At 33.3% G+C, this 25,539-nt stretch overlaps 2 protein-coding genes across 2 annotated transcripts in view; both read right to left on the minus strand.

The window, feature by feature from the left end:
* Positions 1–403: 403 nt before the first annotated feature.
* LOC134536343 (serine/arginine repetitive matrix protein 1-like) lies at positions 404–14,835 on the minus strand. Its single transcript, XM_063376098.1, has 2 exons — positions 10,951–14,835; positions 404–7,103 (listed from the first exon to the last, which is right to left on the minus strand). Exons 1-2 carry the CDS (start codon positions 11,595–11,597, stop codon positions 6,935–6,937), a joined length of 816 nt encoding a protein of 271 aa, XP_063232168.1. The 5' UTR covers positions 11,598–14,835; the 3' UTR covers positions 404–6,934.
* Positions 14,836–20,443: 5,608 nt separating this feature from the next.
* Positions 20,444–25,539, minus strand: part of LOC134536332 (dual specificity mitogen-activated protein kinase kinase 7-like) — a 66,738-nt gene continuing 61,642 nt past the window's right edge. Inside the window, exon 8 of the mRNA XM_063376088.1 lies at positions 20,444–23,531. Coding sequence (XP_063232158.1) covers positions 23,285–23,531 — 247 coding nt within the window. The 3' untranslated portion in view covers positions 20,444–23,284. The remainder of the gene's footprint in view (positions 23,532–25,539) is intronic.

Genomic DNA, 25,539 nt, shown 5'->3' on the forward strand with positions numbered 1-25,539 from the left:
CCTGAAGGAACAGATATCAAACTAACATTTTTTGCATCCTGTTATTCTTTTTACTCACTCAGTGATGTAATACATGGAAGGTCTCTTATCTCCTTATCTCTACATTGTTCCAGATCTTCATATTCTTCCAGTTAAAAAGTTATGTCTGCCCAACTGGCTTCAAAAACTGCTTGCAATTCATTTAAACTTTGTGTTTCCAAGCAAATAAGTATGTACGTATTTTAAATAGTAAGTACAGGTTTTCTTTCCTGGTGAGCAACAAATTTCCATATATATATATATATATATATAGTTTTCTGCAATATTTAGTTTTTTAATTGTTGTACCATATTCACGACTGCATTGCGCTGAAAATATGTCAATTGTATCTTGTCTTGTGCATAATTTAATGTAAATAATATTAACAAAAACAATTCTCCTTCAGGTATGGTGCTTTTTTCAAACAAAATTATTGCACAGATAACCCACAGAATAAAAAAAATTTAGTTTTATTGTGGATATATAAAACATATATTTTAAAACAATCATTCATTATATAACTATCACAACCAAGCCAAAGTTATGCATGAGTAGCCCTGACTTTGACTGTGATAAACACCTTTAAAAAATTATAGAAAAAAAATCAAAGCCAGATGTAAACAAACTATTATATAAAATACACATAAAAACCAAATTATCAATCAGCAAGCAATATTAGGCCATGTTGGGTGACCTGCCAATTGTTGATCACTAAAACAAGTGCCACAATTGTTTACCCATTATGTATATGTACAACTAAATACATATTTACCAATAAATAAAATACATACACAATAAAATTATGTTATAAAAAACTAATAAACATGTTTAAAATTTACAGTAAGATCTTTTAGCATGAATTTGACTTAATGTTTTAAGAACACTATTTTACCTAGAACTACTTACCTATGATTTACAGCTACTTAAGTTACAAATTTGGCATAAAATAGAACATTGTATAAAACACTATGTCCATACATCTAGAACTAAGTTAAGCCCAAAACATCACTGACTTTCTTCATTGTACTGAGGTGCATTTCTTCTATACTACGGTACATCTTACATCTTTGGATTCTGAGGGAGTTGGTAACACCTACGTCTAGTAACAAATGGTAACCTATCATGTCAAAGCTAACAAAGCTAACTCAACTAACACACAGTCACGTGCTACTGAAGTCTGCTTGGTGTTTTATAATGGCTCGTAAAAATTTTTAAGCAAAATTTGCTTACAGTTTTTACATTTATCACTCACACAAATAAAGTAAGCTCGAAATTGGCTAAACGTATCTTTTATCTATTCCCAAATTAATAATACAATTAAACTTTACTTTAAAAATAGTAGTTGATAAAAATCTAAAAATACAGTTTATAAAGAACTATTAGATATAGATAAAGTAATGATATAAATCCAGACCGAACTACCATAAGAAAATTAGTATTATTTTAAAATAAACAAAATAAAAAAAGTATCACTATAATTTTGTCTTTTTCCACTTTAAAAATTATGAAGAGCTTATTATGTTTGCCAGTAATCATAATCACTTCAAAAACCCATTAGCTACTTAGAGTTAATTTTTCGCATATTGCATTTTATGTAAGTTAATTCCATTTTGATGGCTATTGTGACCAATGAAACAGTATTTAAACTTGCAAATCTTTCTCTTTAAATATTATTGTGTAAGGTAAAGTGTAGTTGCTGGTTGCATTTTACAAGGTTGGCAATGAGTATGAAAAAGAAGTGGCTGAAACTAAAAATCATAGAATCATAGTATCATAGTATGTATAATTAAATTTTGTGATGATAACAATAAAATTTTTTTATGTGATTTGCATGTAGGCTGTGTACTTACATTACAACTTTAAAAAGCATAATAAATAAGTGTTTTGCTAATTCTGATTTTGGGAACGGCTGATTCTATAGATTCCAGTGTAATCAAAGGAATCAGAACACTTTGGTTTTGGAGTCACTTCCATAAGGAACACATTGAAACTGAAAGTAATGTGTTATTTTAATAGATTTATTAAAATCAATCCATCAGTCACAAATATCATTCATTCTTACTTTTGTCCAATTAATCAGGTGTTTGCCAATTAATCAGAATATTTTTAGTAGATTTCTTTTTCCCTAAGCTCGTGGAGTCTTGCCAAAGCTAAAAGGCACACAGAGTTAGTTTACAAGTATAATTGGTATAATTAGTATAATTAGCCATTTGCAAGTTTTATATAACTTTCAAAATTGTAAGAACTTACATGAAATGCTGTATACTACAAAAACTAACAGGTATAGTAAAAATTCAAAGAATTAGCAGGGGAAACAAATACAAACTGAAGTTACATACAAACCTATTTTCTAACACAAAATTATTCCTGGTTTCAAAATCATGCTAAGAAACAGAGAGAGAAATGGATGTTATATGGAAGAAATCAGTAAGTAACATTTGAACTTCATTGAACTTCAGTTACAACATAGTTGAAAAAAAATAAAAATGTAAAAATCTTAAACACACACAAATAATTGCTTCAATGAATAGGTGTCACCAACATGGCCTACTGTATAATTAAAGATAGAAATTGAAAAATTCATAAAACAATAAAAATTTTATCAAACAAACATAATTGCTTCAATATTGTGATAAAACTCTAGAAACAAATGATGTAATGGTCATTTCTTTAAAAACCAAGATTTTTTACATTTGAATTCCACTATAAATTTTAAAAAACATTTAAAATAACTGTTAAATGCAAAAAAAGTTAATTTAACAACATAAATGCAGCATTCATAGATCAAAGTGATTTCATTTAACACCAAAAAGTTCAACCATAACTCCAAACTTTGAAACACATTCAAAATTTGGATTTTTTTTTTCTCAGTAAGTCAATAAATGAATGCACTTCACATGTAGTTCACAAAAAATATATATAGTCATACATAAATTCCAGAATCTTGCGAAAAACAATAAAAGGTTTCACGGTGAACTGGTAGGAGTTTATGGAGAAGTGCATTTCATCAAGATCTGTGCACCATGGGCGTAGCCTTAAACTCTTTCCATGCCTTGGTGATGCAGAGCATTTTATCAAGAAGAATTTACAATTAATAAAGTACAGTCACATGTCATAGCTCCATCAGCTAGTTTCAAGTAAAGGAACCTCACTGCAACAAGTATAGTTATGACTTCATAACAATGAAAGTTGGAGCAAGTCTTAAATTCTTTGGCGCCACTAATAGTTCTAACAAGAATTAGATTCAAACGATAAAAAATACTATTCTCCACTGTTAAGTAATACATATATTGAGTACGTGAGGACTTCAAACATAAGACCTCAAACATAAGATGACCTCAAATGTAAATCAACCTCAAACAAAAAATAATCTGAAACACAATATGACCTGTAATACTTTGAATTTAAGGCAACTTTGCATATAAGGCAACTTTAAATATTAGGCAACCTAGAATATTAGGCAACACCAATGCAAATGACCTACAATAAAACATATAATACCACGTCAAATACTACTGAGTCTTGAACACAATACAAACTTGAACACAAGGTGGCCTCGAATGTGTTACACATAAATACTGAACCTAAATATTCACTTTGAATTTGACTAAATGTGAAATATTTACAGAAATATAATTACTCAGATAATATTTGCACTTAATATAGACATACCTCTTTCCCCAAAATGATGCTTATGCAAGTAAATACATTATTTTGTTCACTCAGGATAATAACTTTATGAGAAAAACTTACTTTGGGCCACAGTTAATTTTGCCTTATTTGGCATAACTAATTATTTTGTAAGACTGACTGCCCACGGCTGTAAAAACTGTGCGTAAAAGATTAAGTCTCAGTGTGTGTGATCAGGCGACACAATGCCTAACTCACATTTTGGAAGTAAGGGTGGTTCCACTCAGGACACATAAACTGATGGTGCTTTTGGGAAAAGTAATTTCCCATCCCCACTTTAGGAAAAGGATGAATCTAAAATAACTTCAACTGAATACAGGAGCAGGACATGTAGGGGAGAAATAAATTTTCAATGGACGTATGTCCACAAATGCTGCTGCTGCTGTTTATTGCCAGAGTCATTGCCATGTACAAGGAGATGGACTGGATCCTTGTTTCGTGAAATGTAATATCAGCAAGATAAACAGCCAACTATGCGTATTGTGTGTTGTGTACTGTGCACACTATCACCATCATTCTGGTATTCTACATTGATCCTTGTTATGTGGAATGCCATATCAGCAAGATACAGCTGACTATACACATGTGGTGTGTTGTGTACACTGCCCGCAGGATAACTTGATGCTTGGGTGACGTCACGAACGTTCAGAAAGTATACACAAACCAAAACACATCTAGTGTAGACTATTATTAAATTCACCTATTACAAAAAAAAACTGAGATATTCCAATTTCTTCAATTTAAAAAAAGTGTAGTATACACAAACCAAAATCATTAACTTAAAGTCTATTATTGATTAATAACAACCAATTCACCAATTTACTTGCTCTCCTCAAGAATTCCAATTCCTTCCATTTCATCTTCGGTAGAGTTTGAATCTTCACTGCTACTATTGACACTGCCAAGTGTAATAATTATTTTGTCGATTTCAATGTCGAAACGAACATCCCGGCTGTAATACTCCTGCTCTACTTTTGCAACATGATTACAAAATGGAATCCAGTCTTCTTTTCCCATGCTGTTAAATTGTTCTTCGCAAAGTATTTTCACGTCATCTAATTTGAAGGACACATTTTGTGATGCAACAATACCCTTAACTTTACCCCAAATATATTCAATGGGATTCAAGTCGGGATGGTGGAGCGGTGTGTGACCAAAACTTTCAAGAATCTGGTCGACGGAATACACTATGTGTCTTGGCTTATTTATCTTAATAATTTTGTACAATGTTGGCATCAGCATGTCTTCAGTAAATGAAATTGTGTTTTCTCGTAGCCATTTTTTCAAGTCACTTTTTGTTGAAGAAGATGTTGGCGTTTTGTTTACGCGGGCATTGTGATAGGGTGCATTATTCAATACCACGACGCTGTTTGCTGGCATGTTCGGTACAAGTTTTTCCCTAATCCACTTCTCGTAATTGGTCTGGTTCATTTGGTGGTGGTAGTCACCAGTAGCTTGATTTCCACATAACGAGGGCATTTGGCACGAATCCATCTTTACCGCCAGCATGTATCATAATTAGGCATTGCCCTTTCGCTACTGGCCGAAGGACACCATTTAATGTTTCATCTGCCCAGCTTTTTTGTTGCACAGGCGAGGATAACATATACGATTCATTTAGATAGATTACATTCCTGTTTTCATTTCTGAAATGCATAATGCTCTGTATATAGTTAATTATTTTCTGCCTGATATCATGCTTTTCTATAAGAACGAGGCGGTGAGATTTAGTTTTACGCCATTGAAAGCCTAACTTTTTCAGAATTTTACAAAGTGTGCAATCGCAACCTTGAAATCCTATCTCCATTTTCAGTTTCTCCCTAAGCGTTGGCACTGTTGGCGCACTTTTTTCTGTGATATAAAAGTCATAATTTATCCTTCGAACTACTCCTTCGTCACACCTATCCAGTTCGTATTTTGAAGACTTTTTTCTATTCTTGTTAGGCGTCTCAAACTATCCTTCACTATCTTCGTTAATGTGTTGACCTTTTTTCTAAATACATTGTACAGTAGCATGAGAAACTCCTGTTGCTTGCACCGTTCACAGTTGCACTTGTTCAAGAGGAATAGATAACGACATCACACCATTCCGAGCTTCATTTTCCATAAAATTTAACACATTAAACACTACCTCTCGCACCTGCGAATGAAGTTTTTTCTTTTTAATTTTAGATAACATAAGAGGCACTTTTATATTCAGCACGTGCGGAAAAAATGTCGCGAGAGAACACGTTACAATTAATAACTAGCATTTTATAAATCAAAAGAAGAAACCACTACTGCGAACTTGTTGAGAGCTTACGTTTAATACGTATTCAGCTGGGTCTCCCTCCCCTCCCCCCCAGTCAAAGCTACCTTAACTGTCACTCAGGCATCATCTTATTCTGCGGGCGGTGTACCTTGCACACTATCACTGACATGCTGGCATTCCACATAACAGGGATCCAGTGTATCTCATTGCACCACGGTAACAGCTCCAGTGATAAACAGAAGTATTTCCGAACTTATGTCCACAGACAATTCTGCCCCCTCAACACATCCTACCTATGTATCCATCCACTTTTTTGACATGTATTTTTGAAACCACCTGTGCTTACCTTCCTAATGCTCCACCCACCAGTGATGGCCAATAAATGGTGCCAACCACTACATAAAATTTATACGAAAGTAAACTGAACAAGAACAAATATTCCTGTCAACCCTAAGATGTGACAGGTTGAAAAATACTTTCTAAGAGCAGAAGTGCCGATACACATGAGTGATGAAATACATAAAACATCAAGTCTAAATCAAAACTGAATTTCAACGATAAATCTTGATCCAAAATAGATTTTTCCTTCTACAACAAAAAAAACTGACAATAGTAACTATGAGAAGGATATTTTATCACTGACTGCACAAATTAAAAAGAAAAGTGTTTTATAAATATCTTTAGCAGAAATCTCATAACATTTCCTACCCGGCTACGTCCACAAAACACAAATCTAACATTTTTTCTTTTATAAAGCATTGTGAAGTGGATGACTGACAGAGAAAACACAACAAGGCATAACCTCTACACAGGGTTTCACAACACAAAGAAGACAAAAAAAGACACTCGATGCGACAACAAGCCGCACGGCCACGCAAAAAAAAAAAGTCAGCAAGTCACGCGCGTGCACACAAACAAACAAGTGAGGCCAGGAAAGGTGGCCAAGGGGAAGGGGGGGTGCACATCATCGCACTATCAGATGTCCTGCACGTCCGTCGCCCCGAATAGTTTCCGCTGGGGCTCAGGTGTGTAGTGGAACCGTGCCCGTATGTGCTCCATTCGGCGGTGCTGGGGAGACCCCGGGACCGAAGTGCTCTCCGAGAGTCTCCTGGGAGGAGGCTGCGGTGGAGACGGAGAGACGTACCTGCGTACCACCGACAATAAAGTTACAGCTCGATCAAAAACTCAAAAATTCATTGATGCAAGATTTATGGTTTCATTTTTAGGTCAATCCCATTTATAAAATGTTAAGATTTCTGTGTTATTTGTTTTATTTTTGTAAATTATGTTTATTTTATGAAGTTAAAGTGATATATAATGCAAAATATGTTAAGCTGTACTTGATACTTTTTCAAAAAAATTGTGATATTTTAACAGTGGTGACAAGACTCATTTTGATTGGGGAAAAAAATCATCAAAAAGTTTTATGAATCAAGTAGGTATGTATAAGAAACTGAAGGATGATAATGGGGTATGAAATATATTATGAATTAAGGAACATTATCAATTTTTTCAATCCACTTTGTTTGAATTCGTTTTTTTTACTACATACACAATAAAAAAACATAATAACACTCAATGAAATTTGGAAATTAAAGAATAAATTCTTAAATATTTCAGTTCAAATTTTTTTATCAGCATTTTGGTGCTCAATGCTGCATTAACTAGCATTTCAGAGTTATATGGTTTATCGAGACACATTTCGGTGTTATTTCAGTTTTATCACAAACCACCATAAATTAATATTACTAAAAATTTATTACTATCTCCTACATAAATAAAATAAGTCTGTTAACCGGAATTATCTTATGACATGTCTAAAGATACAAAGATCTTTTGCTTTTTATGAGTGAAAACCAAATAAAAGTTTACTGAAACAGGGTGCCTAACAAACCTACAAACAGAATTCCCTAAATTTTCCTTTTTATCCAGTTCTTTCCATAGAAAACAACTAATAAAAACTGCACTGCCATAGTCACAACATAATTACAAGTTCCTCAAAGATAATTCTGGCCTTAGAGAGCCCCAATTCAATAGTCGCTTATTCAGCTTTGTGTACTGTCCGGACCAAACGTTGTGGTAGCTGAACTCCCTAGTGCTGTAGGCGCGTAATGTCGGCACGGCCCGGTCACACGCAATGCACATTCGGCACGGCCCGGCACGGCTAGGACGTGTTGTCTCTGTTACAAAAACATATGCGTGTATCGCTTTCTCATCGCTCCCCAGGCCACAACGCTTTGGGTTTCACTTGTCCTTATCATGACACCTTAGGCCCATATAATTTTTTTTTACTATATAACGAGAAATGTAAAACCGATGGTGTGACTGATATTAGCAACCCAAAAACGGCAATGTAATCAACCCACATGAATGCAATGCACACGTTACCAGTAGTCTGAATTTCACCTCAACAGATTTTTTATCCAATAATCATCTGTCTCCAAATGTTGTTAGCTGAAAAACAAGGTTAAATATAGATCTGAGTCGGTATCAAGGAATGTGTAATGAAATAAATATGTTACACGCAAATAAATTTAGCAAATGAAGTTTACTGCAGGGGGAAAAAACGTATTTTTAATATACCTTGTCACAAGTATAACTTTAAAAAAATCAATTACATGAAAATATAATACTACTCTCTTGGTAAAAGTGCCACATGCTGTAGAAAGAAAATTAAATAAAATCACCCTGCACGGGTAATTAACTCTTTAAATTACATGAAACAATAAAACATAAATCTCAGGAATTTAAAAATCAAACTGACCTGGTCGCCGGTTTTGGTTCAATGCATAATACTGTAAAATGCAAAATTAGACTATAAAATGCCACTACACAAAATTATGAAAGATACAATATCATTCACAATAGCAAAATCGTAAGTATCAATGTCTACAGAATAAATACAATTTCCAAACAAAAATATAAAGGTATACTATAAATAAAAAATGTATTGATATCCTCCCCCTTGAGGCATTGAAGTCATTGCTCACTACTTTAGCAATAATGTCTCTTTCTCGACTATGAATAACTTTATGAGGCCGTCGGCAGCGTCCACGTCCGTCCATTTCCGTACGTCTCATAACACGCGCTGCGAGTTGGTCACGTAGCAATGTTTTCATGCTGAACGCTACACGTACCGACCTGCGCGCGCATCGCCTGCCCCTCCACCGCCTTGCCCCTTCACCCCCGCGCTGCCAGCTATCACAACGTTTGGTCCGGACAGTACAGTCCACAATAATGATATTATTTATAGGTTAGTTTCAAAATCCCACAAATATATTTAAATTTTCAATAGTTAAAATATTTACACTTAACATATTTTTTACTTTTAAGTTAATTGTCTTCGTGCTCAATTATTTTTATTTTCTGTTTACACATTATGTCATTACATTATGTTCCTTATTTTTTAAGTGCCTGTGTGCCTATTATGTTTTGTTTGTTCTTTTTTTTATCCTTTAATTTTTTTGTTTGTGACTGTGTGTGTTTGTGTTTAGTCCCTGCATCTGTGTGGTTCAGGTTGCTTACGCTGGTTGCCTACTAGTAGGGGCGTTCCCTTCAACTGGTGCCTATCTTTTTGGTGCCGACCAATCGGCAGTGCCCATGCACTTGCAGTGACTACATTTTGTCCATTGTTTTTATTTGTCGTACCCACGGCTTAAGTCCCTAGACTGCTGATGTGCATGTAACAAAATAAAAAAATAAATAAATAAATAACAAACTGTACATAAACCATGCAAAAGTGATGGATGTTTTTCACACCACACACAGAGGTGTCATCACTAGAGATAAGATTTTATGGTTTTATTTTCAGGCCAATTTGTTTTTTAAAACAGGAGATTTCTGTGTTATTGTATTTATTATTTTCCCAATCTGTTTAATAGAAAATACAGCATATTACTGAAAAAAATATGATAGTACTTAAATGTTCCATGATATTTAATTTCTCCACAAGAGTCATTTTGACTGATAATCAATGCTCTTTTACAAGATAATGATTATTAATAAGCATGTCTAACTTTTCGGAACAAATAAAATAAATTTAAATTATAAAAACGAGTAAACTTTATCCACTCTTTTTTAATAAATTTTGATACAAATATCATGAATACACTTTCATCAAATTTAATATTTGAAAGATTAGGTATTTGTCATTAAGAGTAAAGTTTTGATTGAAAATGTTGATTAGTGTCATAATTATAATTGCGTTTTGGTGCTTTGTGGTGTATTAACTTGAATTTTGTTGTAATATGGTGTATTGACATGTTTTCCAGTGTTATTTCGGTTTTATCGTAATTCACCACATAATCTTATTCCTAGTCATCCATCACAGATGGAATTCTACCTCACATAGCAGAAACAAAAAATATATATATATGTAACACTCTTCTCAAAAATATTTGACACAAAAAACATGAACTGAAACACAAATACAATATGCATAACAATGTTAATAAAATACAGAATTACCTTTGTCCAACCATTTCATGTAACATCCCTGACCTAACATATATTTCCCTGATTATTCACTGATTTTTCCATATACATACTCAAAATTTCCTGATAATTCCTGATTTTGGGAATCAAGCTAAAAAAAAAATACCTAGTGAGCATAAAAATGGGGTATAATGAAATTTAATGTGGTTCTATTTAAATGAAATATCTGGTGACCAACAGCAAGAGTATGCAGTTATTCCTTATTCAAACAGAACCACGTGAACAGTAATTAAGTAAATTAAATTGGTTTTAACCATCCATTATTTTGTACTCTTGGCATGAAATAATAAAAATGATGTACTTAACTGAATGGAGGAAGTCTCCTAAAAAAATGGTATGCTGAGGCTAAGAGGGATGATCTGTTTCAATTAGTACATCTTTTTAAATTTTAAAAGGAATTTTGAGACCTTTGTGTCTGTAGGCACATGATAATTCTCAAGCACAGTAGTTGAGGATATATGCCAGAGTACAAGGTGGAGGAGAAGCAGCGCACACACCTCCTGGAAAGCGACGGCGACCCCTCCGCAAAGCCCCTCCGCACCGGGGACACGTCCAGGAAGCCCCTCCTCAGCAGGAGGGGCGAGGAGCCGGGCTGCGGGGTCCCCCCCTCCGAGGAGACGGACGACACCCTGCTGAGTCGCGGCGGGGGTTCGGGGCTCTGGCTGGCGCGCGGGCAGTGGGCCGGCGACCCGGGGGACGCGTGGCGGCCCGGCCGGGCGAGCGGCGGGTTGCGGCGGGAGTCGCCGCCCCCCAGGTGGAACTTTATGTAGGACGCGAACCTCTTCTTGACCGCTCCGCCGTTCAGGTCGCCGACAACGCACCCCGGTGGCTTGGCGCCTTGCTCCGTCGACGACCGGTGGGCCGGGGACAGCTGGCCGGGGTGGACGTCCGGCCGGTGATGGCTCTGTTGGTGGAAGAACCTCTGGAGGACCAGCGGGCTGGTGCTGCCGAGGTGGCGGGCAGCCTCGGAGGGGAAGCGCTTCCGGCCCGGCACGGGCGAGCCCAGAAACCCACTCCTGGCAAACCACAAGACAAACCACGACCCCTTCGGTGCGCCACCTTGCGCGTCTTGTCTGCAACCATGGTCGCTCCACAGCAAGCCCAAATAGTTCCCAGAATGGTGAATCTTTTTTTGACATCTCATTACAACCTACCTGTAAAAACTTTCGTTTTAAGAACATAATTAAGAAGTTACTTTACAATAACCTTGCATAGATCTGAAGATAAGCACTTTTAAGAAAGATGTAATTTAAAGTGAGGTTAGCAATTATCTCTATTCATGTGAAATTTAAAAAAAAAACAATTTAAATTCTTTTTATGGATAAAATCTTTTGTTGAAACATTTTTTGGGTGAAAAAGTTATGCATGGTTTTGTAATTTCCAAACCCACTATAAATCTTGGGAAAACTGGATATGGCAACAAAAATTATTTTATAATCCATTAGTTTTGACTTTTGAGCTAAAAAAAAAAAAAGTTTGGTGATCATAGGAATGAAAGTGCATGTGAGCAATAATAGAATTTTACTTAAATGCTTTTTACTTTTAAAATGTAGTGATATTAAAGTGTGTTATCAACCAACTTTTGTACAACTGTTATATTACAAATTGAAGTTACCTGCTTTCTCCCGATTTTTACCCAAATAAACATAGTATATATAAAAAAAAAATTTTTCAACTCAATGTGGATAAATCCAAGGACTGGAATGAAACCACTGAACTTGCTTCTCAACACAAGTGCCTGTGCACATGAACAGCTAACAAGTGATATCAGTGTAGAAGTTACATTCAGTGAACTAATAAAAAAATTTTGGTAGCTATATTATCTCACACAAGATCATTTAGTTGAAACTTAGGGAAATTCAGAATGGTTCAAAGTGCACTCCTTAACCCTGCTACAGTACTTACATCATGAACAACTGCACCTTAGTATGTACCGGAAACTTTTTTTTTTGCGATACAATAAAAAAACAGGGCTCAAATGTGGAAGATAACATGCGATGGGATGAGGCTTTTGGATACCTACACAAAATTTTCTAGCAACTAAAAGCATTCAATGCTTTGACAAAACGGGACTGACATACTGCGCTGAAGCTGAGATCTCGTAGTTTTAACAAAAAGTAAGGACAAAGCTACACGATGAATCCTAACGAGCATTACATTATATTTTGTCAAGTCATGAAGTGCCAGTACAAGCTACTTAGAATGTTAACTAACCCAATCCACACTTACTTTAGTAATTACGAGTACATGTAGGAACAACTTCATGTTTATGGCAGAACATTTTTCCGTCAAATACAAAATACAAATGCTATTTTTTTTTTTTCCCTCTTTCTTTCAGCTTGTTTTTGGTGACTATCTTACCACAGTGTGCTTCCTCCATCTTGCTAAACCACTTGAACAATTATCTGTACATTTAGGTCATACATCATTGCTAAGAAAAAGTGATCTTTTACACAAGTCTCCATTAATGTGCAAGTAATTGTGAGTACACAATTGTAACAAGTTAGCTTTTTGATTTAAACAAAAAAAAAATTGTAAAAAAAATTTTGTTTCTCTAGCTACTCAAAAAAATCTAGCAAGGAAATGTGTATGTGGGAAGCAAATTTTCCAGGTATGTAGTTTGACTAGGAGTTGTAGTTTATGATGGACTCTGCTACTATGGTATTATTTGTATTGATATTAGTATAGTAATGTATATTTTCAGACTCTAAGACTTGGGCAAGGCCTGAAAAGGGAGGGGGGGGGGAGCATTGGAGGTGTGAGAGAAGGTTAATATACATGAATAATGCAATACAAAACCAATTTCTCTACACACATTTGAGCTGGGAACAACACTCAGATTCCATGCCATGTTCTAGTTACAAAAATAAAGTTGTAATATCAAACACCAGTGACAAAACAATTTTTTGCCGCAAAAAAGGTGGTTAATATCTTTGTACGGATAGCCTTAAAATTCAACTGAACCTACCTTCTATGGACATCTTTGTACATCCAATTTTAAATTTTTGTATTTTTCTACCTTCACAAATTTTTATGTTAATGTGCCACAATTGTTGGTAGTAGTTTAGCTTATTCAAACAAACAATAATTTTAATCTCTGCTCACATATTTTTAGACATACTTGTTTCGTTTCCTGAAAACAAACTTGAACATCAAGTGTTAATTATGTCACAAGCATAAATTTGATGGTCAACTAACATATGTATCCTGTATCTTCCATTCAAATTCAATATTAACACAATAAACAAAATAGGTGTAGTTAATTTTGTATGTTGAGGCAATCACAGTAAATCACAGCATTAAAAAGTAAAAACACAAGAAATAATTTTTGCTGCAAATATTTTATAATATTCATTTTATACAACAATTGATAAGACACCAATAAATTGAGGAAAAAATCAATTTTGCAGTATTTAAAATAATTTGGAAGATTTTCAAGGTGTTAAAAGATATAAAAAATAGCCAAACTAATTTCAAAAAACAAATTTAAAAGATTTTTTTTTGTTTCCATGTTTTACTACAATCAATTGATGCATGTAAAAAAAATTCTTAGTATATGGATTTAATAACTACATACATGGATCTAACAATGAACACAATTAATTATTTTACCAGCATCATGTCATTGTAATAAATCTTTAGTGATGTTTAGTCATTAATGTTTTCTATTATTTGCACTAGGTATCAAAAATATTTCTATGCAAGACCTTAGTTTAATTTCCATGTCAAATTAAATAATGCCAGGTATGTGATAAAGTCATTAAAAAAAAGACTCAAACCATTGTAACCATTGATATAACTGTAAATATTGTGAAGGTAAATCAAATTATCTCTCGAGCCAAAACTTGGTAAATAAATACAAGTGTCCGACAGAAATAGTAAGCAATAATAATAAGCAATTAATCATAGTTAAATTAGCAGTTTTGTTATATTCCAAATACAAGATACAACTTAAATGCTAATAAGTCAAGAAACATAACTGGAAGCATGTTTCTACCAGTTTAAATGAGGCTTAAGCAAGAAGGCAAACATATTGATCGATACCTAACTGTTAAATAACGCAACATTGTTAGAAGCAAATCGTCACAGGATGACTGTACAAATTTTGTAAGTGATGTAAAGTTTTTGAAACACATCGACCATAGCTTGTTTACAAAGAGTTTTTTTTTTTACAACATAAAATAAATATAAAACAAAAAGTAATCAATGTTAAATCTCAAAACCAAAATTGCTACAAAAGTAGGGAGGGTTTTGATTTTTTACACAAAAAGTCAATTCAACACTCCTCTAGTTATCTACTTAAGCATTTCAACAAAAAGCAGCTACTGTAGTAATAATTATGCCACCACAGCCATATTAGGAACAAAAAAAGGATGCAAAAAATATGCTATGGAATTTTCTAAAGGTTGTAAAATGCAAACTCCTTCAATGAATTAATTAAAATTCAACTACAAACAAAACAATAATCTTGAGTACCATATGTACAGAAAAAAAAGATATTTAGAGAAGCTCATACACATTAGCTTATAAAGTTTTCTGTAAAACAGCATTAGTAGATGTTAATTGGTTAAACATGATGAAATAGTGTTATAAATAATACAGCTAGAGGTTAAACTCACCCTCATTTGTTATAAGAATACAAATACGTAAGTAAATCTGTGATAAAAATTACACCTGAACCCTTTCACTCACTCACATGGCTGGCAAACCAGATTTGTTCTTATTCATTAAAGAAAATTCTTGCAAACTTTTCAGTACAAAACAATAAATTTAAGCAAAAAAATTTTAAGTAGTGTTTTTATTTGTTACTTAAATATAATTATTACTATAGTTCTGTTCTTTGAAATACTTTCAAATTGCTTCAAAATTATCTTTCAATATAGTTTTTAAGCTACTAGGACTTGCTGTATCATTTCAAATAATTTTGCGGTGAATTATTACGGCTACGCATCTTTACTGCAAAGAAGAGATAAAACATTATTGAACATATGAAAAATTTTGATACGAAAATTGGTGGAATTTGCATACTAAGAGATGAAAATGTAGCTGCATGAAAATGTAGCTACTAAATGTATCAAATTAAAACTAAATCAAACCAATCACAGGTAAATTTAAAATTTTGCATGGTGGGAGGGGAAGGGGGGAGACTGTAATATCAAAATACTGTGTGGCATCCTACTACTGTAGAAGTGCTGTCCTAAAGTGATTTTGGATACTGTGAGGCAATGCTAATAGAAGCTAGCAGATGAGAAAACCTTTGTGCTGTCTTCAAAGTAACGGTGAACAAACATTTTTTTAGAGTGATGTTCAACCCTTTCTACACACATGTATTGCATATTTAAATCTATAATTTACAGTACTGCATTGCCTGCAATGATCGCAAGTAGTGCAAATGAAAGGAAGCAAGGGCAACGATTATCAGTAAACATTTTTTTTTTTTTAAAAATCTACATACGTACAAGATGACTTCAGAGGGGTTAAAACAAGATCTTGTAGAACACCTGCATTGCCCGTTTACGTCCAAGTTGCTGATTGATCCTGGCAATGCTCTAGTAACGGGGGTTACTGGCGACAGAGCCCCCACCGTATTTCCTCAGGCAGTTTCATTGTAGGTGTCCGCGATGGTAAAGATTTAAACCCAGACACGGAGGCTCTACAAGATGAGCCCTACCACACAGTGGCCACCGTTGCTTCAACCCAAGCAAAACGACAGTGAGGAAGGCGGATCCAACAGCCATTTCTAACAAAGGTGTGTTACTCTTAACACTTAACTCTTAATGCCCAGTGACACAATTTCCTGATCTTTAAAAATGATTTTCTTACAATTTTTTGACGTGCAATATTTTAGATCTCAGAATACGGCATTTGATAGAAGTAATTTAGTGAATGGAACAGAAGTCGCATGGAACGGAAATGTGTGACCATGGTGCTGCAATCTGTGGCGAATGGCATAAGCCAAAGTTCACAAAGACAAGGGGAAAATTCACACTATTAACTGTTTGATGAATTTTAACAAGATGGGTAGTATTTTAATAAAATTCCTTGTCGAAAATGACTTTTAAAACGAGGGTGTTCAAGTCTTTTTTAGTTTTTATCGGAAACCGTTTCATTATGTAGTTGAAAATGTCTGTTTGCTAATCAAATGATTCAATATTTGAAGTAGCTGCTCGCAGCAAATTCTAGCTGCAGGTGTGGAAACTAAGTGTGTTTCACATCATAAAATTTTGTTGAAAACAAAATTTTTGTATATTTATCAAGCTTGGCATTATATTAAAAAAATTCTGTATTAAATTTCATGTCCAACTTTTGTATTACAAATGTATTTGCAACATGAGAACACAAATTTGCTCTTTACAGAGGTAAGATGTAACGCATCTCTAGTGAGTACTGAAAAGAGTTGCTTACATTTTTTTTGTATTACAGGTTAATTTTTGTATACATAAGCAAAACTAAGCATAATACGATTTAGATATACTATTTGCACAAATGTGTCAATTAGATAATAGAAGATAATAGAAAGCTAAAACCTTTTCACAGATAATTTACACATTATTAAAATGGGCTGTCTCTCAAAATTCATATTTAATATGCACCCATAAACTGAAGTGAGGCATCGAAAAACCAAGTAAAGTTAGCAAAAGGCTGCTATAAATTAAAGCTTTATAGTTTCCATCATCATAACTATTTATTTTGAGACTTTTAAGTCACTTTCATGAACAGTCCTTCAGTTTCAACTCACGTTTTTGTGACTTCCGTGACAAGTGGATACCTTCATCATGACAAAGGTAATTTAGCCAGCGGCTACGCAGATAAGAGCTTCCAAGTTTGGAACCTTGGCAAGCAAATCACATCACTACTGCTCACAGCTCAGGTTTAGGTAAAGAGGCAAGAATCCCACCATTGAGTAAAGCATGCTTATCCATGGTTACTTTCATTTGGGAAGAATGTAAGTTGACATATAGCATGTATGAGACAACTTTTTAAGTTCTATTAAATGTTTTATGCAGCAGCACACTTCATTTGACAGGTAGAATTTAGTTACAAATAAACTTTCTTCTATTGTATGACTGTATATCGTAACACAGTTAAGCTCTGATTTTCAATAAACATTTGACTAGCTGCGTTGTTTTCTTTAGTAGCATTTTTAGTCTTCTTTTTTCTAGGTTTTAGTTGTAGAGCTGTGTGTTTAAAACAAACAAATGAGTTCAACTTTGGATTATTTCATGTAAACATTTCAATTTTCCATTAAAAAAGTATTTTACGAGGTAGTGAGCTGTTGGAGGTATGTGGTTATTGTACACAAAGTTAAACTTAAAACATATATTATTTCCTGAAATGACATTTATGACTGAAGGAAAAAAAATTTAGTAAATAATTACTACTGAAAAGTCAGAGAACCCAGGGTGTAGGTGAAATACCATAGCAAACCACTTCAGAAAACAATTTTAATAAGAACCTCTCAATAACACTTTGATTTTTGGGAATTTATTAGTACAGTAGTTTCTGTTGTACAGTTTTACAATGGTTGACTTCAATGAAATCTCATTTTTAAAGTGCAGTTATTTTAATATTCACCTACGTTTTATTTAAAACAGAATCCCTAGATCTCACAGTGTCATCAAACCATTAATTTAATCAATACCAAACCGTGATCACCTATATTCTTATTTTTATAAAAGTAATTCCCTCTCCCCCACCCCTCATAAAATCACGAGTAGTGGACAGGAAGAAATACAAGGGTAGTAACAAACATGGAATAAATAATGAGAAATGAAATCAGGTTTCCTACCTTTCTTTTTGAACAGGACGAGTAGAATGCCACAGAATCACAAGTCACCAAATGCTTGTACAAACAAACTTAAAATTATCCAAAACAAGTATTCTAGCCACTTCTGTGTTTGAGTAACTTGTTACAACAGTATTAACACTTTTAATGACACACCTTTATAGTTTTTTCCTGCCAAGTATTTTTTTTTTTTAGTTGTAACACATTTTGTAAAATGACAGTCAAATATTTGATAAAAGTATGAATTTTATTTTTAGTTTCTCAAAGATCTGGACAGTAAGTTTAGTTCAATTTTATACATAAGTTTCTATTGCCCCTGGTGACTTGTTATACAAATGAATTCCTATGATGTTAAAAACTCTTACTTTGAACTGTGAAGCAATACTTGGTACAACACATCGTTATGTGTCACTGTGTTTACAGAATCAAAATTTGTACCAATTATTGCAAGTATAAAATGGTACTGATGAGTGACTTCATCTACAAAGGATTTAGCCTTATCCAACAAAAACTTTAAATATGCTCCATCTTTATTTATAAGAGTGATAACTAAAAAGTGTACAATATTTATAAACTCAAAATATGGGAATATGGGAAATATACATATTTTAGCAAAGTGTTAAAATTAACATTGTGTAAAAATTCAGGAAAACAAAGAAATTGGCAGATGTGAACATGCTACTTTGCTCTGAAAACATACTGTGAGAACAGTGCTCGTACTGTGATCATGCTCACTCAAAACACTTTATAATTCTAAAGGTGCGGCTAAAATTAAGGAACAACAACACATGTAAGTAGAGAATGGAAAGAAAAATAGAAAATAAACACAACAAAAATTTTTAATAAATATCTATTTCTCAAAAACAGCATACAGGATTTGAAAAGAGAAAGTCAACTACTATTAAATAATAAAAAAACACTTCTAAAATAACTTTTTTTAAAGTCGTCAATCAAGTAAAAACATACACTGTAATAAAACTTGATTACGTGTAAAAGAATATATTACCTCGGTATTCACATTCCATTACTAAATAAATAAAACAATTTTAAAAATATATTCTATTTGATCTGACAGGGTTCAGGTTTTACAATCTGGTCAAACTTTTCTAAAATACTTAATCATTTCATGAATCACAGATAAAGGAACAATACTATGAGAACAAAACAAGCACTTTTACTAGGGTTGTATTACAGTCATTCTCGTGCACATAAAACCTCTTCCAAACATGCAAAAAAAAAATATGTTAAAAAAACATGCAGTGGAAGAAACCACATTTCCATTAGTAACATCACTTGAAAATTGTTACAATTCAATTACATGATTTGGCTGAAAAACTCGTAACTACTAAAAGTATAATTTATTGCTTCTTCCTCAACAATGTTTTAGTCAAAATTTATATTTTTATAAGTGCAGAAAAGGGTCTGGTAAACTTTAAGTAAAGATATGAAAATGAGTTGAAAAGATGTTAGCATCAATAACTGCTTTGTTTTAATTAAAATCTGCATGACCTTTATTACCATACATATTTAATTATTTATTTACTAACAATAAACCACAAAGTATTTTATTTACACCAAGAAAATTATTTTTAGATCCCCTTACATGAAGACCAGATTGCATTTTATAACATTGAAATAAAAATGTATCATCCAACTAAATGACAAGTCCAGATATATATTTATCATGTACTGTACAATACACCAATACTAACAAACTCTGCTACCAAAAATAAAAGGCTATTTTAAATAATAACGAACAATAAATATTTGTTTCAACTAAACTAACTCCAAGACAATAATAAAATTAGCATAAGTAAACATACTTATTTCATTGCTGTCAATGCAGTTTGATATGCAACTTCATATTTTGAGCATGTAACAATTTTCAAGATTTAGAAAAGCAGGTTAGTAAAACTAGCAAAATTCATTTCACAATTTCAATTTCAACAACATTAAATATCATTCACTGAGATTTTATAATCAATTACCAATAGGAAGCAAACTATTATGTCACAGATGTAGTCATATTTAAAAACCTGGAAACACTTCTCACCTGCTTGTTAACCAACAGTTACACTTATTTATTAATTGATTTTATAATTTAACCCAAATAACATTGTACATCAAATAGCAAGAAAAACTTGGAGAAAAATTTTTGTTTTGATGTGGACAGTTATTAATAACAATACCTACCGGATCCTGAAAACACTAAGCTATAAGAGAGACAAAGTAGCGGAGTTGTCAATCTACTCAACTATATACACAAAAAAAATTCAGACAGTACAAAAAAAAACATAGTACAGTAAGGTTTTAATTGACCAAAAATTTAGCAGCACTGATCTATCAAACTTAAGCATTAATATTTTAAAATTTGTGATTTTGCTATAAAAATTGAAAATAAGTGTGCACAAACAGCAAGTGATGTTCAAATTCAATTTTTTTTTATCATAAATTACTCAATTTGTAAAAAAAAAATCCTTTTTTAAAATTTATTTCTTCAAAGTAATGTCTACTAGGCCTCAACAAGTCCCTAAATTTTTGGTTCCAGCCCCAATTTCTTAAAAAAAAATTTATTCAAAATCTATTTTTTAAATTTTCTGTTTCGGTTTTGAGTATTTTTGTATGTATCTGTTGGTTCATAATATGTAATATTTACATAAAGTTTATCCTACTAGAAAGGTCACCAAACACAATATTTCAGTATTAGGTACTAATGCTTTAGGATTGTAATAACTCACAAAACATACATGCCATTGGCCCATTGAGTGGTGTATCTTTCACAATGTATAGGATTTACTTCTACATGTATTAGATTGGTAGTACTGTTTGTTTGTTGGAAGGTTATACACATTAAAGGCCAACTACATAGAAAAAGCTTGCAAACGGCATGTATTGTTATTGCATTGTAAAGCTAGAAGCGTTAAAGCTGTCGACTATTTAGAACAAATTGTGGGCAGAAAAATAATACAAAACAAATGCCAATAATATTAACCAAAAATAAAATGTATCTTCACCATTCAGGAAATGGAAGCAAACAGCTGGTCTCTAATTACTTCAAAAATATTTTAAAAATAAAGTTTTACGCTAGTGTGAAAAGTATTGTCTTCTTTTCTTTGTAAATGAATTGTTTTCAACAACCATATAATGCACCAGCTAAAAAAAATTAATAACCCCATCTATATTTTTAGTTAAGCTCTTGGAGAAAAACTTTTTTTTATACAAGAGCCAGAACTTGAACCGAAAACAGAGTTTTTTTATGTAAAAACCAAACCAGAATTGAACCGACCAATGAAACACAGAGCTGTGCAACCCTAATTCCTACGCATGGTAAGTGACCACTTTGTGGTTCAAGCCACGAAAGTAGGCACACACAAATCAGACCACCAATATAATGTGCATGTGATTTGAAAGGCAGTTAAGATACACTAGATAAGTAACTTATTTAAATGTTTATAAAGTCGTAGTACAATTTTTGAAATATTACATTTAAGTCAATTTAGTAAGGGTAATTATCAAGTAAAAATAAAAATTTGAAAACTTCATGCTCGGGTGTAAATTTCAACAAGTAAATACAAAAAATTAAAGTGAATCAGTGATTCATTGAAAATGTTACATTATATAAATGTTGAAGCTTATCTTATGAATTCTTTTGTGACAAATTTAATTAGCGATGGGCAATATGGATAAAAAAAGATACTGATAAAATTACCAATACATTTCTTTAACAGATCTGATTTAACGATTAAAACTACTACTTTTTGTAAATAGTCTCAGTGCAAGTCTCCATAAATTCAATATTTTTAAGAAATAAGTCATTATTTTAATATAATTATTTATTAAAATGATTTTTGAATGATGGCAAAAAAAAGTATTTTACCACCAAAATTTGTGCATACCACAATACAAATTATGCCTTTAACTAATTAACGAGCACAACGTTCCAAGTATAGCCTTAAATTACAGAAAAATTGCAGTAAAAGAGGCCTATGGAACTATAACAGGTAATATAAAATATGGACGACACCTCAATGAATGACATTTTTGTACTTTTTCCATGGGTATAGGTTTTCTAAGTATCACTTGGAAACAATTATATCAGAAATCCAGAAAATTGGGAATATCGACCGAATGATTACATTGGTACATCACTAGATTTTATGCTTAACTTTAAAACTCTCTCAAAATTTTAAAGAAGAGGACAATTAAATAAATACACATTTTTAATGATGTAAATAATATTAATATAATATTATTCAATTGATTAAAAAAATTGTGTATAATAAACTTGAACCCACGACACACCCAAGGAAAAAAATATTGCAATTGGAACTAATCAACAAATAATATAAAACAAATAAAATTTAGATTCTGTAAATTAAATTCACACTTGATGAACAAATAACATAGTTTATCTATGGTTACTACAAGATATAAATTATAATATTAAATTGGATATAAATTACGATCTAGCCTCGAAACAGTACTTTAGAAATAAACATTAATAACCAATTATGGATCTTCATAGCTATTAAATAAAAAAAATGCAAACTGTGAGAGTAGTCAAACAAATCAATGGTGTATCTGTTAATAAAAAAAAATTCAAAGAAGCATAATTTCAAGTTGGATTAATATCTACTGGGTGCTAATGAGCTACTTTATATATTTTAAAAGATTAAAAACCTTAACAATTCTTGGTATGTGAATGAATTAGACAAAGTGTGCTGTAAAGATATAAAACAAATTTTGTAATGATAATACATATCTCTACATGCAACAAGCATACTGTGCAAGGAGTACGATTGTGAACACAAACTCGTGCAATATGCTAGTAAATTATTTTTTTATAAAAATAAGACATTTAAAAATGTTTAAATTAACAAGGTCTTGTTAAAAAAAAACTGTATGCAGTTCAAGAAAAGAATAAAGGTAAAAATATCTCACTGAGATCACAGTCCTTCTCTACTTAATAAAAATATGGCTCGTCGCTAATTACACAAACTGTCCACGCAGGGGGAAAAAAAAAGGATTCAAGGTATTTTTTTCTCCTACCCCACGACTCTATATGCGTCTCGCTCTCCTTCATCGCCTGGGGGAGTCGCCCTCCAGAAGCCCTGTTGCTCCACGCCGGGGTCCCCGGACGCCAGCCGGGGGTGCGGGTACGAGGGAGGGACCCGGTCCGCGAGGTCGTCCCCGCCATTCGTCTGCTGCAGCGTCTCGGAAAACGACCGGTGGTGGCTGTTTATCAGAGACGGATGCCTCTTGGCGGAAGGAGATGGCGGGGCAGCGTCGAACCTGCAACGAAGAACCACTATCAATCTCCTCCAAGGCACACACAAGACTAAACCAACATTACACAATCCAATGCAATCCCTTTTATTTTACAATTTACAGGGTTCCCATTCTCTTGCAGTAGAAAATTTCCACGTCCTCAAAACATTTTTTCCAGCCTCAATACGTAATTTTACAAGATAACATATCTATACTACACTAAAAATAAGTTTTCAAAACGTGTTTCGACCACACATTACATGTCAAACTAACCATAATTTTTTTTTTCCTCATACAGGTGCCCAAACCTTATATATTATAAAATGTTTATATTTTAATATTATCTTTAATATTTTGAAGGTCAAATGTTTAATTAACAATTTTCCATGGAAACGATTTCAAGTGAAGTGTAAGTTTTATAAAAATACAAACTAGCAATCTCGGCAATGTGAATGCTCTTCTGTTACCAGAAGAAGATAAAGTAGTGAAGGCCGTGAATAGCGGGTAGTCGAGGAGAGGTGGTGAACCCTAAGACAGCTAGGTTCCCCAGCCCTGACCTGGGTGGTAGGACTAAACATGGTTTTTCGTCGGTCAAGAAGCTGCAAATAGAGGTCCAGGGCGTGACCTTGTAATGCTTTTCGACTGTAATTTCTTATACTACTTGTGTTTTGGTGCAAGCTTCGCCGTTCACCCATGTCCAAGTGGCAGCAGGCTAGGGAGCAGACTACCCTGTATTGTGTGCGATGCAAAACTACAAAGAAAGACTGACAAGCAACAACACCATTTCGGTTCTAAAAAAATTAATTCACTGACAAAGTATGCTAACCGAACAATCACATTTACAATTTACCTACTCCATGTATCTCGGTAACAGCTGCGCGTAACCACATTTCCATGGTGCAAAAACAAAAATAGCATATTTATATTTTGTCTTCCATACTTGTGGCAATGATATAAGCGGAGCCTTACATATTTGATTAAATTTTGAAACAACACACTATCATTCAGTCAATACACAGTTCATTCCAAGTTTCTGTTGTTATTTTTAATTAATGAGGATAGCAGATGGGTTTTAAACTGCACATAAATTTGAGTTTAAAGTACCATTCTTCAAGACATTAAAGGAACACAATAGGATTAAAAAATTAATCCAGTTTGGTAATTAAAAGTTTTGTCAATTTCTTTGTTTTCCAAATTCTGAAGTTACCTTTTCAATTCCCTGAGGATTCCCGGTTTTCCAGGTATCCCTGGCCATGGGAACCCTGATTTACTGCAGTACCAATAAATACAGTACAATGAAATACTATAGGCCATGTTTGGGAACATGGCTACATTGAATTAGCGACTATGCCAAATTATCAAACGTAAATATATTCTCACTGAGAATACCAAGTGTAAAAATATGAAATGTAACCTGCTAGAAAACGAAAAAAAAAAAAACACTGAACTGAAATGAAAACAGACAATAACGATAAACTATGAGCGAAATAAAAATGCAGACAGTTAAGTAGATATGTGATCTGGTAGGTAACGTCAACAGCCGAGATCACCTGAACAAAAAAAAACTAGGGGAAGGCGCAATTTTGGTCCCCGCCATAAATTTTTAGTGGAAATGTCGGGATAAAATCACAAGTGTTTCATATTTTATCAGTATTTTCTGTATTGCCTTCAAACAACTGTACATGATCTGTAGATGTTTGAACTGTCGCTGACCACTGTGTGCCCGATGGACCGGCTAAGTAATCAATTTGAAATGTTTTTTTTTTTAATTTTCTTTACGATGCTGCCGTAGCTCTTGCATTTGCTTGGCACTGGACATTTACGATTTTTGGATTCCTTTCGACGCGAACTTTCCTCTGACTTGCATTTTCTATTATTCTGAGCATATTGACAAGTCATATGAGAAAACCTCTATAAGTATTTTGTTATTTTCAATTTAATGCCGATTTTATCTTATATTTTGGCAAATGTTTTTATTGTCTCACTTTGAAATTTTGAAGTGCTCCGCAAGCTCTTCACAATGACACCCGAA

The sequence above is a fragment of the Bacillus rossius genome, chromosome 1 (genome assembly GCF_032445375.1).
Source record: "Bacillus rossius redtenbacheri isolate Brsri chromosome 1, Brsri_v3, whole genome shotgun sequence".
Taxonomy (NCBI): Eukaryota; Metazoa; Arthropoda; class Insecta; order Phasmatodea; family Bacillidae; genus Bacillus; species Bacillus rossius.